This window comes from Mizuhopecten yessoensis, unplaced genomic scaffold (genome assembly GCF_002113885.1).
Source record: "Mizuhopecten yessoensis strain PY_sf001 unplaced genomic scaffold, ASM211388v2 scaffold10917, whole genome shotgun sequence".
NCBI lineage: Eukaryota > Metazoa > Mollusca > Bivalvia > Pectinida > Pectinidae > Mizuhopecten > Mizuhopecten yessoensis.
This window is the reverse complement of record NW_018408786.1, coordinates 510,440-527,346: the sequence shown is the minus strand read 5'-3', so window position 1 is coordinate 527,346 and position 16,907 is coordinate 510,440. Positions and strand designations below refer to the sequence as shown.

Genomic DNA, 16,907 nt, shown 5'->3' with positions numbered 1-16,907 from the left:
AATAATGTTAAAAGTAAGCAATAATCATAGATTAACAAGCACTGTTGGTAAGGAAGCACTACATGAAGTTTGAGTTTGATCGGCCCAAGGAAACTTAAGTTATCGCACGAAAACAGATTTTCTATTTATAGTAACAGGGACCTTGACCTTTGACCTTCGGATCTGAAAAGCAATCCCAGGCAAGCACTTTTGGTAAGGAAGCACTGCATGAAGTTTGAGTTTGATCAACCCAAGGAAACTCAAGTTATTGCACGAAAACAGATTTTCTATTTATTGTAACAGTGACCTTGACCTTTGACCTTCGGACCTGAAAAGCAATCCCAAGCAAGCTCTTTTGGTAAGGAAGCACTGCATGAAGTTTGATCGGCCCAAGAAAACTCAAGTTATCACACGAAAACCTCTGTGGGGACGACGCCGACATAGCAATACCTATGTGTCACCAGCTTTTCGCAGGCAACACAAAAAGGGCCTTTCTAACAAGAGACGATGTCAATGGCGCCTAATTGAGAAACAGCAGCAGGCAGGTTTTGCTTTCCCAAAAAGACAGGGAGAAGAAGTCATTATCATTAATTTTCTTAATCAGTTAACAGAATTGCTGCCCTGCAAGGAGATGGAAATCCTACTTATATACAACTGAGGGAGTCAAGTGATCTACCATATGTTGATAGGGGAGATGGGAGCCCTGCAGACTTTAAGAGGAAGAGGGGAGTCAAGTGATGTTCATGGGGAGACAGGATCATCACTTCTTTGAAGGTGTAAAGAGACTTCCTCAGATTAGGTTGCAAATTAGCCCTCATTCACAAATAAGCACTTTGGCAACTGACCTTTGTTCCTTGCAAAAGGGTAGGTGTCTGCAATTAAGCTCCCTGCTCATAATTTTATTTCTCTGGAAGAAAGGTCATGGATGTTAATTTCTGTTCCAAACCTTTTCCAAACCTTAGCTAAATCGGTACAAAATTTAATTAGCCCAAGCTGAAAAACTAAAAATAATTGAGTCACTGAATTGGGCCAAGTAGTAATTTATGTATTTAAGCTGTTATTTAAGACAGGGGCATTGTAGACATGAACGGAGAAAAGTGTCTTGCTTTGTTGAGCGGTGAGAACGGAGCATGGCTAGAATTGGTCTCAATTGTGGTCCTTTATTCCATCCCGTCTGCGATTATAACACAGGAAAAGTGTTGGTAAAACCAAAATAGTCACTGTTAAAGCTCCTAGATATGAACAAATTACAGATATTAGTCAAATTAGTATATGCATAGCTGCCTTGACCTTTTCTTAAAGGGGGTGGGGGTTAAATTTAAGATTGGTTTAGATCTGATTATCATCATTTGAATTTCACCATTTTCACAAAATTTCTTTCTCTTATCTCTTTATAGCTACTGCGATGATCAGTGAACTTGACAGATATCCAAAATCTCAACAGGGATATTCCTCTTAAAGGGGCATCAGCCATCCAAGTTTTTAGTGTTGTTAAAGAGATTGTGTCCATAAACCAACACTTTCCTAAATTTGTATATTTATAGCCACTGTGACCTTGACCTTAAACCTTGTGACCCAAAATTAAAAGGCATTTTCCCTTTCCCAACTAGGGTTATCATTCATCTACAATTCACTCATATAGAATTAACTTTTCTAAAGTTATCATCTAGAATTCGTCAATTTGGCAAAATTTCAAATATTTGTTTTGCTATGACCTTGGCACTTGACCTAGTAATCTCAAACTTAATTGTGATATTTGTCTTTTCAAGGGAGATAATCCATTTAATTTGATCTGATCTTGAGATAGAGGTCTCAGATGAGGAACTAGCAATTTTCAAAAATATCTCCAATGATGAAGATATCAAACAGCATAATAAGGACCCTAGATGAGAACTAGAAACATCTGCACACCTAACTTGCACTATCTCGGAGAAAATTACTGAACGTGAATAAAATATGTCAAATGTTAAACAATACTTTATCCCTTATTAAATTTCTAAAAGAACCAGAGATGGTGTCAAAGCCAGCAAATACTCGCCTGTTTAAATTTTTATCGTATTTAAAAATTTGTTTGTAAAAATGTTAAGTTCAAAACAGGTCAAAAGTGTAAAAGAAATTGAAATTATCTTTTAATTCTAACTTCACTTCATCAATATCTTACCGCACAGGAACCTCCATGCCAAATATCAGCATCGTAGTACCCATATCTAATTAATGACAAGCTTCTAAATAACAGGTAAAACTTTTAACATTTTCATGCCGACGCTGACGCCAGGCGTAACGCTATAGCTCTCTGTTCTTCGAACAGGCGAGCTAAAAACATGGCAAAGCAATTCTGAAATGGCATTGGAACATTAGGAATGTATAATAGAAATGAACATTGGGACTATAACGGGAAATGTTCCCACTACATAAGTCAAGATTACGATAGTCTTTTAGAGAAGAGTTAAATTATGCCAATAACAGGCCATTCATGGTGTTCCCTGATGTACAGCTCTAACACTGTGAGTTAAAAGTGGAATGTGTACTTCAATAGATATATGTCAAGACAAAAGTACACCCATGAAATTTTGGATAGTTTTGAACCAAAAAATACAATATGGCGCATGTACAAACACAAAGACATGTGATTCCTGACTAACTTAGAAGGTTCGGCCCCTGGTAAGTAATATGGACAAGTAACATCAACAGATATAACAAACACAAGGGCTAATATAAGATTTGAATACCCATCTAACTTGTACTGGAGGCATAGAAAATGTCTGTATGCGGTAAGGTAATGGTTTAGTTCGGTAAGGCAAGGACTTGCATGTTGGGCTTTGGACGAGGATAATGTCACATTAGAACAATATTGTAAAACCTTTAATCTTGTCACCTTTGCTGAAATTGCTCAAATATTAATTATAGAATTCTTTTACAACACAATGATACTATTTCCATTTTTAGATAAAGATGTGTACTAAAATAAATCTTGAAAATGGAAATTAGTCTATTGTTAATGGAGACAGGAAACTTAAATGACAAAAGGTCAAACTGAAAATTAAAAAGAATTGTTTGACAAAAGTTATGTAACAGGGGATATGAATGCAATTTGAACAGCAAAAAGAAAACACTGAAATAATAAACTTGTCAATTTTTAACAAAAACAGGTAAACTTGGTCAAATTTCAAATTTTTAAATACTCACTAACATGAGAATGAGTACAAACCTTTACTGCACACTGTCATTGACATGTAATAAAGGGAGGCAATACAACCTGTAGAGAACCACTCTGATCAATTATCTAGCATCGAAATGAATGTGATGGTTATGCTATTGCGTCAACATTGTAACTATGCTGTAAATTTATGTACAACAATATTCAACAGTGTATGTATGCTGTAAGTTTATGATCAACACAATCTAACATAATGATTATGATGTAGGTTATATATAAATATATATGCAATCAATATTGTTACTATGTTTAAGTACAACAATATTCATGTACTTTCACTTATGAACAACAAGAATTGACAGCTATGTTGATTATCTATATTGCTTCTAGTACACAAACAGGCCGCATCACACAAATGCTTCAAAATGACCAACAATATTCAGTCAAGGGTCGGGCATGCTCATCACAAAAGCACAACATATCATCATACAGTACAAACATCAAACAAGCTTAGGAATTAAAAAAAAAAAAACAAAGGCAAAGAGAGAAAAGATAGAAAAAAAGACAAGAAAATGAAGATAAAATTTCTGTAATGTCTGCGTCCCCCGGATGGTAGTATATGTATGGGAGGTTCATGTGACCTGCTGTGTTAACTGGTGCGAGGACAAACCTACGGGAACAGCCACTGTTCAGTTTGGATGGTCACCCGATCACCTCACTAAAATGAACTTTCTGTATTATCTATTTTCATTTCAATACTGAAATCTGCCAGATGATTTATCTTTTAAAGCTAATATGATTGCACTGGCGATTACAAAGTACTGGTGACGGTTGATATCCAAGCTGTCCACTGGCTGGCTGGATTAGATGTTAGGGCACCAGATGACCACACACTGACCACTAATACAGTAAGAGGAGTGAAGCCTAGAGGTGTACAGCACAAATGGTAACACACTGTGTCCACTAACAGTACCCAGACTGCGGTTGATGTGGCGAACTCCGAAGACGATTTATAGAAACCTTTCTAAAGCTGGATTTGTCTCGGACTAAGAAGCATGTTTTTCTTTCTTTATATTTTGCACAACTAGCAACTACATTGTCATATCTAAAGAATTCTGAAGAAGCACAGCATGTCTTGTCTCAGTATTCTGTCTCCAGTTGATCTTGTTTAATATCCTCAAAACTTGTAGAATACACTATGATGCACAAGTCTTATGTGCCTAATTGTCTACAAAGCACGCAGTTCCATCAAATGGCAAAACTACAAGTCTAGTGATAGTCACATGGCTAATATTCTCCAGTATGTAATTGTCACGAGGTTACAAGTCCAGTATGTAATTGCCACGAGGCTACAAATCTAGTATGTAATTGTCACTAGACTACAAGTCCAGTATGTAATTGTCACTAGACTACAAGTCCAGTATAATTGTCACTAGATGTAATTGTCACTAGACTACAAATTTAGTATGTAATTGTCAATAGGCTTCAAGTCAAGTATGTAATTTTCACGTAGCTACAAGTTTAGTATGTAGTTGTCACTAGACTACAAGTCTTGTATGTAATTGTCATGAGGCTACAATTCTGATGTCTTTGTCATGGGGCTACAAGTCAAATATGTAATTGTCACATGGCTACAAATCAAGTATGAAAATTTCACAAGGCTACAAGTCTAGCATGTAATTGTCATGGGCTACAAGTCTAGTGTGTAATTGTCTGCAAACGCTTAACATTTGTATTTGTAAAATTTAACGATGGTTTAGATTTAGACCAGTTCCTTTTTTCAGTTGAAAGTTTATGAGCAAAGTCAAGCATGTCTTCAATGAAAGGGCGGAACAGTTATTTCAGGATCACAGAAGCCAAGTCAAGGAAAAGGATGAACAGCTATTTCAATAACATAGAAGCTAAGTCAAGGAAGACAAGTCTTTTCTCCCCTTACAACACTTGTTCTGTTTTAAAACTAGCTTTCACTAAAACTAACTAGCTGTAAAGTAATTTCAACTACTGTTAATGGTCAACTACTGTCAACTGTCCTGGTAGCAACTAGCAAGTACTGTATAGTCGAGGAGCCAAGTCAAGCATGACTACCATTGACTGTCCCTACAGCGTGTCTAGTCCTACGTACCGTTGTTGCTGTTTGTTTTACACAGTCGGTGGTTCATATGCTGACTGTAGGAGCCCGAGTGGGAGAAGCGCTTGCCACAGCGCCCACATCTGAACGGTTTCTCGCCGGTGTGCAGACGTTTGTGCTCAGTCATATGGTGTTTGTGCTTAAATGCCTTCCCACAGATGTCGCACGGGTAACGACGCGGACCTAAAAATAACGCCAGTAACACATCACATACAACAGTTTCCTCACCTAATGATGCTACCAAACATTGTTGTATAAACAGTACCACCTTGAATTGAGGAGTTCTGCAGTGCAGCACCTAGACTATGCAATGTTTCCCAGCTGAACTCACTGAGAACAAAAAACTTCTCACGATTGTATCCTCTACACAAAAAAAACTTCTGAAACTTAGAAATGGTTAGAGTCAGCCCCTAGCCTTTCAAGTGCGTAGTTAAAATGCTGAGCCTGGTTTCCATATACCAGATCATGTCATCAGCCGTATACTTTTAACAACTGGTCTGGACAAACCAGACATAACTGATTATGGGGACCAGTCATTTTAATTTAATAAAGGAATAAGCTCCAGATTTTATTTTTTCTTTCCAATGAAGTAGCACTGTAATCTAAGCTTTTTTTTAATGTTGTATTTTTGAACTTTTTGCTTCTCAAAGTAAACAAAATCCTCGTCAAAGAACATATCAAGTGGTTGGATTTAGTAAAAGAATGTTACCTTTTAAATTATATTTTGATTTCTTGTAAACAAATATTTTTAAAAGTTTGCAGTGAAGGCTTAGTTTGTTATTTGAAGAAAATATGGCAACAAATGCTCAGCAGGTGCTCTTAGTTCTACAGCATGTGGAGATTCTTAACACAGGTGGTGAAGGGAGTCCATAGGAACAGAAGCTCTAAAACCTGGAAGGAGTCAAAGGGAAGGGCGGGCGGGCCTTACAGTGGTGGGGGTGAAAAGAACAGCAGACCTACAAAGTGGGTAGGGGGAGTCAAATGGAAGGGCAGGTCAACAATCTTGTGTGTGGAGTCCAATGGATAGCAGACCTACGATGTGGCGGGGATCAATGTTTGACAAACTGGTGCGTTTCAATTAGGACAGTGTAGTGTTGGAAGGCAGTCCCTATTATGCAACAATTGTCGGGAGGGCACACAAAGGAGAGGGTTGACACTTTAATATCTACATTGATCCTATCATTTGTTACCATTCAGTGCCACGTAAATTTCAATATGCAACATTATCAACACCATCCATTGTGATGTCACAAGGGACAATGAGATAACTACATGAGTTCATGATAAAAGGCAAAACAGGTGGCATTTTTATATGTTAAAAATGTAAAATCAGTTCGGTAAATCATAAACAGAATTTACAACTCTTTCACTTTCCAACTTTCTTTTATGAAACTCACTAAAGCTTGTTCCATAAATATCCCAGGTAAGGTGAACTTTTGAGATGGTCAATGTATTGTGCATGTGATGCAGTGTAACGTCATTAGCTGTGTGGTATGGAGGACAATGCGTATCTACAGCATCATGCTTTTTTACATTTACGTTGAATATGGAAAATACTCGCATAATTGTCAAAAGTTCAACACATACCAAAATCAGAATAGTAACACTGCCAATATTCGCAAATTCATCGCAAAGCACCATTTACAAAAACAGTCTTCCTACCAAGGGTCATTAAAACACCTCTTCGCTTTTAGAAAATAATACATCAGAATATCAGTGCCAAGCACAGAATCGCTACCACAAGATAAATGCTAAGGCAGTACAGATATAACAGAATGTATACACCCACATCTACACCCACCCTGGAAACCCATACTGAATAATCTGTCCTTGTGGTTCAGCACATGGTCACCCATTACTACAGCTGGGTAGACTAGAACCTGTCGAGCTACAGTGCAGTGTGGTGTCGAATGATGTAAGTACTATGATGAATGTTTTCTTTTTAACAGTCCAAACATGACAGGTGAGCTTCACATGACATAGAGATACTCAGACTCAGAAGCAACAGAGTAAAATGAATAAAAAATAAGAAAGGTTAGTGTCAATTTCATGGAAATCTGGGACCTAAAAGGCCTGAAATCAAGTAACATGTGGAAAGGTATAACGGCACCAGTGCAAGCATGTTTAGCAAGGATAGGAATGATCTTTGTGTGGCATGGAAAATGGAAGTTCCTAGGAAACTAGTCGTGATAAGGCGCCAAGCAACAGTGTACAACGGGCATGTCTAGGAAAGAGAGGTCAATCCGTTAAGGTCAGTCCTAGGGAAAATAGAAAGATCCATTCATCCCCACTAAGACTCTGTCATGTCTCAAATCTCCCCACCACATACATAGGTGTTTATATACACAAGGATGTGCTTTTTGTTTTTCCTAAAACAAGGGTGTTTTTGCCACAGCCTGGTTCATTATAGGTACGATGTGGTGACTTTTTAATAGATATTCCGTCAGTTTTTAATTTGAACTCGGCAATAATACTTTAAACGGGTCAGTTTATTTTGTCATGCTGGTCAGATCATTTTTAGTCTGATCACATTGGACTGGTCATTTCATGGTTTGGACAGGTCATCTGGTAGTCATGCAAGTCAAGTCAACATGCCAATGGTTGGTAAGAGAGGTCAATCTTTTGTCCGACTGAAGAACCCATCACAGTACAAATGTTGTGTCACAAGGCACTTTCTAACTATCATGTACATAAGCGTTAGAGGTGTAGCATTAATTTCAGCAAAGCTTCAGTTTTTCATTTAGCATGTTAACTTTCAATAATATTGACTTCTTTTATTATTTCTCTTTTTTTTTTTTTTACAATTTGAAAGCTTATTATTTTCATAAAAATAAAAAAATAAAATAAAAAAATCTCTATTAATGTTATTTCAATTGAGTCTGGATAAATAATCAATGTATATATTTCATATTTTTTTCTTTTTTTTTTTACAATTGTCAGTGAAAATCAAGTCATTTATTATAAAGCTGTTGTCTGCCATAGCAGAATGGTATTCCTCCAAGTGTTTTTCTGTCCAGAACACCATTCGAGACAAAGTTTTGCTGATATTCATACAGACTACAGATGAGTGAGATTAGGTTACAATGAATCATTAGTACTGTTATGTTGTAAACACGGAGAGACCAATCACCTCTCGGAGAGACCAATCACCTCTCGGAGAACAGCAGTCTATATAGCTAGATGGCTTTCAATATAAGCACACAGAAAAGATGTTTATTGGAAGTAGGTCCTCCACACCTGCTGCAGATACCGTAGGATACTGTCAATATGTGAGTAGCGAAGAAGTTGCGACATTAGTACAGAAAGAAAACAATGAAGAATGTTACACAGATGGTATACTTGATACTAGAGGGTGAAATAATCTGTACAAACAACTGTCTGTTCCTTGGCTTCACCAGTTCAAAATAAATGTACAACTTAATTTGTTGAACTTTGCCCTCATTTATCCCCCAAAAATAATAGAATTTAGCCTTTATTGAATACAAGAGAATAATATGTCCTCTTTCAAACAGTTATGCTGACTAAAAAGTTGTGTATCTGACTTTGCTAATGTGGGACTAGTACGGATAACATGGTGTTTTTTTTATCACCTTTAACTCAGTCGGCAAAAGACAAGGGACAGAAAGTCTCTATATCCAACAGCATGGCTTGCCTGTCTCTATACTAATCAGTGTCTATACAAGGCTGTAGCACTGCCTCGGAATGCAGAGAGTCAACAGAATGCATGTAGTAATGAGTCAAAGAGGTCCAGAAGATTAAAACAGACAACAATGTCTGAAGTAAGAGAAACAGACCAAAGGAATACTCTTAACATATTGCTACCTCCGACAAAAAGACTTGCCTCAAATCTTTCATAACATGATTTCAAAAAGAAAGTGTGGATCTTAATCTAACAACTTTGAAAGTCTAATGCAGGGTATGATTACTATAAGGAGGAAGTAGATAGCCCTCATTGCCTATGTATCTTTACATATTCAAATAAAATGTCTGTGCAACAAAGCCTGGACGAGAAATAATACCCACCAATCAGTTAAGGAGCCGCTAAGAAGGTAAGAATCCCTAATTACAACACAGATCCTGTACAGATATGCCATTAAGAGCTGCAGCAATAAAACAGGGCTGACTTCAGAGAATATTAGCCCTGCTGGTCCAGTGTATTACCCAGGGATGTGGTCAGGCTACTCTACATGTGATGCTATATGTATGATGATTAGTAATGGAAGTCTAGTTGTATTGGGAGTACTGTGTGATAATGTTACACGGGACGGGGACGCTCGTAAACCATCCATTATCCTAGTGTCACCATTAGTGTAAACTCTCTGTCAAGCAACATCATCAATATGACAAATCTTCTCCAGTCAAAAAATAATGACTTGCATGTGAACTCACTATTTATGTGACTTTAAGTGCAAATTGATGATTTTGAGATATAGAACTTATCATAATCTGAACGCCCTTTCACAAATCACAATTATCTTCCACCACAACCAGAGCATGAATATAATTCCTTTAGTACTAAAACTTCAGACTCACAATAAGTATCTTACCTCAGCACTTAATTATACATGTACCATGGATGAAACAGAACCATTTCAGAACAAGAGATGACCAGACCCAAGTCAGTGTCGGTGTTAAATAGATTATGTGTGGTCAGTGGTAGTACTAGTGTAGCAGTTTTATAAACAGATGGCAGAAGATAAAATAGATCACAATGTATCCCTCAGACTACACTAATAGACAGGTAATATCTGCTGTTCATTTTGATCAGGAGTATTAGGGAAAGGCTCTTCGATGAACACTTGGAAAAAGTACCTGCCCAGAAGAAATGTTTGGAAACAAGGAGAAAATCTGCACGTTGAGAAATCAGAAATTAGAGCGTACTGTTAGTCCCTACATGTGCCAAAGGTACTTTGATGTATCCCACTCAATGTCCATTATAACCCAGATGTCCAGGAAGTGAATTCTAACACAAAAACGAAATGAAGTTACCAGATTGTCCCCTAATACAACCATGTCCCTGGACTTTGTCCCCTAATACAACCATGATGTCAATACAACTATATCCCAAAACTGTGTCCCCTACTGCAACCCTGTCCCCAGATTGCATTCCTCAGAACAACCATTAACCTCCAGACTTTGTCCCCTAATATAATGATGATTCACCTTAACTGTGATCCCTAAAACACCCATAACTACTCCAGACAGTGTTCCCTAATACAGCCCTAGATCTCTAAACTTTGTCCCCTAATATAATGATGATGCTCCTTAACTGTGATCCCTAATACACTCATAATATCCCCCACTCTGTGTACCCTAATGAAATGATGATGTCCAAGATTGTGTCCCCTAATACAACCATGATGTCCCAGATTGTGTCCCCTAATACAATCATGATGTCCCAGAGTGTGTCCCCTAATACAATCATGATGTCTCAGATTGTGTCCCCTAATACAATCATGATGTCCCAGATTGTGTCCCCTAATACAATCATGATGTCCCAGATTGTGTGCCCTAATACAATCATGATGTCCCAGATTGTGTCCCCTAATACAATCATGATGTCCCAGATTGTGTCCCCTAATACAATCATGATGTCCCAGATTGTGTCCCCTAATACAATCATGATGTCCCAGATTGTGTCCCCTAATACAATCATGATGTCCCAGATTGTGTCCCCTAATACAATCATGATGTCCCAGATTGTGTCCCCTAATACAATCATGATGTCCCAGATTGTGTCCCCTAATACAATCATGATGTCCCAGATTGTGTCCCCTAATACAATCATGATGTCCCAGATTGTGTCCCCTAATACAATCATGATGTCCCAGATTGTGTCCCCTAATACAATCATGATGTCCCAGATTGTGTCCCCTAATACAATCATGATGTCCCAGATTGTGTCCCCTAATACAATCATGATGTCCCAGATTGTGTCCCCTAATACAATCATGATGTCCCAGAGTGTGTGCCCTAATACAATCATGATGTCTCAGAGTGTGTGCTCTAATACAACCATGATGTCCAAGATTGTGTCCCCTAATACAATCATGATGTCCCAGATTGTGTCCCCTAATACAATCATGATGTCCCATACTGTGTCCTTATTATGGAACAATGTATTCATGTGTTAATGTTGTTTCATCAGAAATCCAGCAAGTAGTCTTTTATGATTCCTTTACCATCAACAAAGTAACAGTAAAATTCATATCCTGACACAGGAATACTAGAATGGTTTTAATTTATCTCAGAAACATATTTTTTTTAAATAAACAATTCACTAGGATGATGCAAAATATTTATCATAACTTGTTAAGATCTTGGATTTCTTGTATTCTTATTCTTGTGTTTTGTTCTATTTCCAGTGTCCAGGGACCCGAGTAAGAGGGGGTTGTGGTGCTCGCCTTTGTTTCAAAATGACAGGTAGCATCAACAAATTTGATCTCCCTTTACAGAAATCTCCACATGCTGTAGCTTATCTATAGATATTAAACCTGTGATGGCATTTAGTTTAGGTTGAAACCACACTCTAACCATTTCAAAAGTGTGCAAAATGTGTGTGGGTTCAAAGGGGAGGTGATAAAATCAAATTTACACAGGTCTAAGGTGAGGTAATTTTAACACAAAATAAAATATGGATTGATAACAGAAAAAAGATATATCAACAGAATATCAAAACAAGAGGAAAGAAACAAACAAAACAAGGGTTAACAGAACAAAACTGAAATAGAAAAAAAATAAAAACAAAATATGTAGAAGGAGCAAAAAGCAAGATCTTCATTATGATACAGGTTTGCCACCCCCTATTAATATACTGCTGGTTATATATATATATATTAGTATTATGTTAATGTGTGAGTGGTCAGTAGAATACACATGCGGTTAGATCTAAAAACACCGGGCTATGTGTAGGTTTAAAAACACCACTCTAGCTCAGGTATCAGTGTCCCAGGACCAGTCAACTAACTCTACTATCTTTGTCCCGGAACTGGTAAACAAACTCTACCATCTTTGTCCCGGAACTGGTAAACAAACTCTACTATCTTTGTCCCAGAACTGGTAAACAAACTCTGCTATCCCGGTCCCTAATAACTGGTAAACAAACTCTACTATTCCTGTCCCTAATGACTGGTAAACAAACTCTACTATCCCTGTCCCTATTGACTGGTAAACAAACTATATTAGCACTGTCCCTAATGACTGGTAAACAAACTCTACTATTCCTGTCCCTAATGACTGATAATCAAACTCAACTATCACTGTCCCTAATGACTGGTAAACAAACTCTGCTATCCCGGTCCCTTATGACTGGTAAATAAACTCTGCTATCACTGTCCCTTATGACTGGTAAACAAACTCCACTATTCCGGTCCATAATGACTGGTAAATAAACTCTGCTATCCTGGTCCCTGATGACTGGTAAACAAACTCTACTATCACTGTCCCTTAAGACTGGTAAACAAACTACTATCCTGGTCCCTAATGACTGGTTAACAAACTCTACTATCCCTGTCCCTATTGACTGGTAAACAAATTCCACTATTCCTGTCCCTAATGACTGGTAAACAAACTCTACTATCACTGTCCCTATTGACTGGGAAACAAACTCTACTATCCCTGTCCCGAATGACTGGTAATCAAAATCTACTATCCCTGTCCCTAATGACTGGTAAATAAACTCTACTATTCCTGTCCCTAATGACTGGTAAACAAACTCTACTATCCCTGTCCCGAATGACTGGTAATCAAAATCTACTATCCCTGTCCCAAATGACTGGTAAACAAACTCTGCTATTCCTGTCCCTAATGACTGGTTAACAAACTCTACTATCCCTGTTCCTAATGACTGGTTAAAAAACTCTACTATCACTGTCCCTAATGACTGGTAAACAACTCTGCTATTCCTGTCCCTAATGACTGGTAAACAAACTCTACTATTCCTGTCCCTAATGACTGGTAAACAAACTCTACTATCCCTATCCCTAATGACTGGTAAACAAACTCTACTATCACTGTCCCTAATTACTGGTAAACAAACTACTATCCTGGTCCCTAATGACTGGTAAACAAACTCTGCTATTCCTGTCCCTAATGACTGGTAAACAAACTCTACTATTCCTGTCCCTAATGACTGGTAAACAAACTCTACTATTCCTGTCCCTAATGACTGGTTAACAAACTCTTCTATCACTGTCCCTTAAGACTGGTAAACAAACTACTATCCTGGTCCCTAATGACTGGTAAACAAACTCTACTATCCCTGTCCCTATTGACTGGTAAACAAATTCTACTATTCCTGTCCCTAATGACTGGTAAACAAACTCTACTATCACTGTCCCTATTGACTGGTAAACAAACTCTTCTATCACTGTCCCTCATGACTGGTAAACAAACTCTACTATTCCTGTCCCTATTGACTGGTAAACAAACTCTGCAATAGGATCAGGACTAGTGTTAAGATCTGCTATCACTGTCCCCATTGACCAGTAAACAAGACCTGCTATCTTTGTCCTGGGATTCAGATGGCGACAAATGTATCACCATTCAATAGTTTTTATACCTAAAGCATGCTACTAAAATCTTATTGAAATAATGTGATTCTATATGTAATCTTATTAATTCCTGAAACCTGGATAATGTGTTTGGAATCATGGGGAGGAAACTGGACGAAAGTTTAATTACTGACAAAGCTTACCATGCTGCTTTTTTTGATAAAATGATAAATCAGCTTAATCCTAGTTACTAAAATATGAACGTCCTTACCTTTACTCCCTCAAAAACAGCAAATTTCAAATCATACAGCTTTATACACATAAGACGTATACTTCTTACATGCAATTTCAACTTGATTCATTTCCTTATAAATGCAATACCAATATGGTATATGCAATTTTTGACCCTGTATTTTACAGGCTGACCTTTGACATTTCCTTATCCACACAAGGCTGTGACCTTTGACAATTCTTTGTAGCAAATCTGGCCTTTGAACTTGTACCAAATGACCTCGCTTTTTCATGGTTACAAAACTCTTAGTTCAAATCTTATGTTATTATTTTTATGTTAATAACTAGTTGTATTTTAGGAGAGAAATGCCATCAAGATGATGAATCTGTTGGAGCAGTTATGATGTGCTAATGCTATGTATAAGAGTTGCCAATGCATGCTTACATAATGTTACGAGTACATCATGCATCACCTTGACTAACTAAAACCTCTCACACCAACTTGAACTAGTTCAAATAAGTTTTAAGTAATGGATTTTTATACATACTGGTATTACATTTTCAGTTTTATTAAATATATTTAATGGATTTTTATACATACTGGTATTACATTTTCAGTTTTATTAAATATATTTAATGGATTTTTTTCGTTCAAATTCATCAAATTTATTTTTAAAAAACATGAATAGCTAGGGTAACTTTTATAAGCTATCAGGACTGAATCATTAGTTAGCATTTGATAACACACAGCCAGCAAATGTATGACAGGTGACTGGTGATATTTTCCTTGATGCGCAGAACTGAAGAATACACTAGGGCTATATACACATTGTCGTCCACTAGTTAAGACTATATGTACATTAAACATGCTGACCATCCCTACACATGCACCTCATTCCCAACTCATCCGCTCATAGCATTCTCATGTATATATATATATATGTCTGACAAGCACATGACTAGTCTAACACCCTAACATACATCAAAAGACACATTTCCACATCTCTGAAGGAGTTTTATCAAAGCGTTTTCATAACTATATATGTATGCTGCGTACTGTCAAAAGACACTTATTTCTGTACATTACAAAACACAGGGTCTGCTGAAGTGTGTAGCTAGCTATAGCCATGGGGAAACCCTCATACCAAGCCCGTATTCCCATCAGCTCTGTACCGCATGCCTCTGTTCCTAAACATTGTACCTCAAGAAAAAACAATCTATTACTCCCCAGACACATACCATTACCTTCCAGAGCCGAGATGCTGATGTACTTTTTACCAAACATTTGTCCTAGAAGTTGTCTTTTAAAACCACACAAACTACATGCACAGTGACAACAGTGAATAAAGTTCCTACCGGCACCACGTTCCCCGGCGGGGCTGTCCATTTTCTCTCCCTTCTCACTACGCTCCTTCTTCCGGCGTAGCTTGGATGGTTTCTCAGGTGTCGTCTCACCCTGGGACTCTGGGCTGTCACCTTTCTCTGGGGTGTGTTCAGGGGAGGAGCCCTGGGACTCGGGGGAGTAAAGTCCCTCATCTCCCTGGGTATCCAACATCAAACTAACAGGCATGCCATCTTGGGACAAGTCCTGCACAACAGAGCTCAACATTAATATACATAGCCTACCAACTGATATTTTGGTTAAATTCAGAGTTAGTTTCAGCCCAATATTTCCTCAAACTTCTCAAAACAATACATAATTCAGCATGCACTAATGGACAAACACTTTGACCTCTCATCATGACCAAGGCCCAAGGACCTAAGAGTGTTAAAAATTACAAATTATTATACTTTTTCTTTTTCTCCAAACTTCCTATCTTATTTTATATTTGATATGAACTTGATCATTTTAGCTCCTATTGTATTTTGTAAACTAGTCTATTATCCTATCAAATACTGCATCTTGCCAAAGAATTAACTTTTTTTTTCGCCATTTGCTATATATAGTTTGCCTTGAAATCACATTTTTTTTTAAATTATGTTTATACTAATGCTAACTGTATGTCAACTTTTTCTGGTCTATCATTTTGTTATTTTACACCATAGTGCAACATCCATAGTGTATTGTATGCTTAAACAAATGGTGATAGGAATCCTATACTCTACACTAACATATCCTATTGCCTACCTCTGTTTTCTGAGAGTCAGGACTGTCCAGTTCTCGCCTGTTGACTCCCAAGTCCTCCAGGGTACTGCCCTCCTCCAGCCCAGGTCCATCCTACACAAAAGAAATTTGTATGCATTTCAAGGAATTGCTCTAAATGAAGATTTTATCAAAATCAACACTTATTCATGATGAACTTCTATAAGAATTCAAGTAATTAAAGAAAATATTAATTAGCTAGACTTTTAAAGCGCATGATTGTCTTGAATATCTTAAATGGGGGGTTATTTCTTAAGAGTTGATATTGTCATGATTCTCAAATTCTACTGTTGCACAAATTACCTTGACTGTGTCTACAGTCAAAACATGTCTCACCCTAATACATCACACACAGCATAACACAGGTGATTACATAATGTGTTGTTTTTTACTATGTTTGCTTCAGTAGGTCACTATTAAAATGACAAATTAATAATCATTCAATGATATTAAGAAGCAACTGGTAAAAATCAAACCTGTATAAAATCCTCTTCTCATTACTGGAGAACATATATTTTATATTGCTGGTTTTTTTAATTGGTCATGTTTTAAGGACGTAAAAGATCTATCTGACATACAAGTACATACCAGAGAATTACATGTGTCCATGTCGATTTCCTTTGCAGGCTCAGCCAGAGATGGTTTGTCTATAGTAGTCAGCTCAGTGGTTGTAGAGTCAACAACTGCCTCCTTCAACATAAAACACGAACTATCTAACCATGTACGTACATTTTTGTTGACCCCTGTGATTTTGAAAGGCCAGGGTTAATCATTTGA

At 37.3% G+C, this 16,907-nt stretch overlaps 1 protein-coding gene across 5 annotated transcripts in view; it reads right to left on the bottom strand.

Annotated features, from left to right (window-relative positions):
* Positions 1 to 16,907, bottom strand: part of LOC110463593 (SWI/SNF-related matrix-associated actin-dependent regulator of chromatin subfamily E member 1-like) — a 35,205-nt gene that overhangs the window by 10,250 nt on the left and 8,048 nt on the right. For 3 of the 5 annotated variants that reach the window (XM_021518317.1, XM_021518319.1, XM_021518320.1), the window contains exons 13-16: positions 16,719 to 16,820; positions 16,116 to 16,205; positions 15,344 to 15,575; positions 5,259 to 5,447 (exon numbers count right to left, since the gene is read on the bottom strand). In XM_021518317.1, coding sequence (XP_021373992.1) covers positions 5,259 to 5,447; positions 15,344 to 15,575; positions 16,116 to 16,205; positions 16,719 to 16,820 — 613 coding nt within the window. Of the gene's footprint in view, positions 1 to 3,187; positions 3,200 to 5,258; positions 5,448 to 15,343; positions 15,576 to 16,115; positions 16,206 to 16,718; positions 16,821 to 16,907 lie in introns of all 5 variants that reach the window. The other 2 variants (XM_021518321.1, XM_021518322.1) reach the window with 2 other exon arrangements.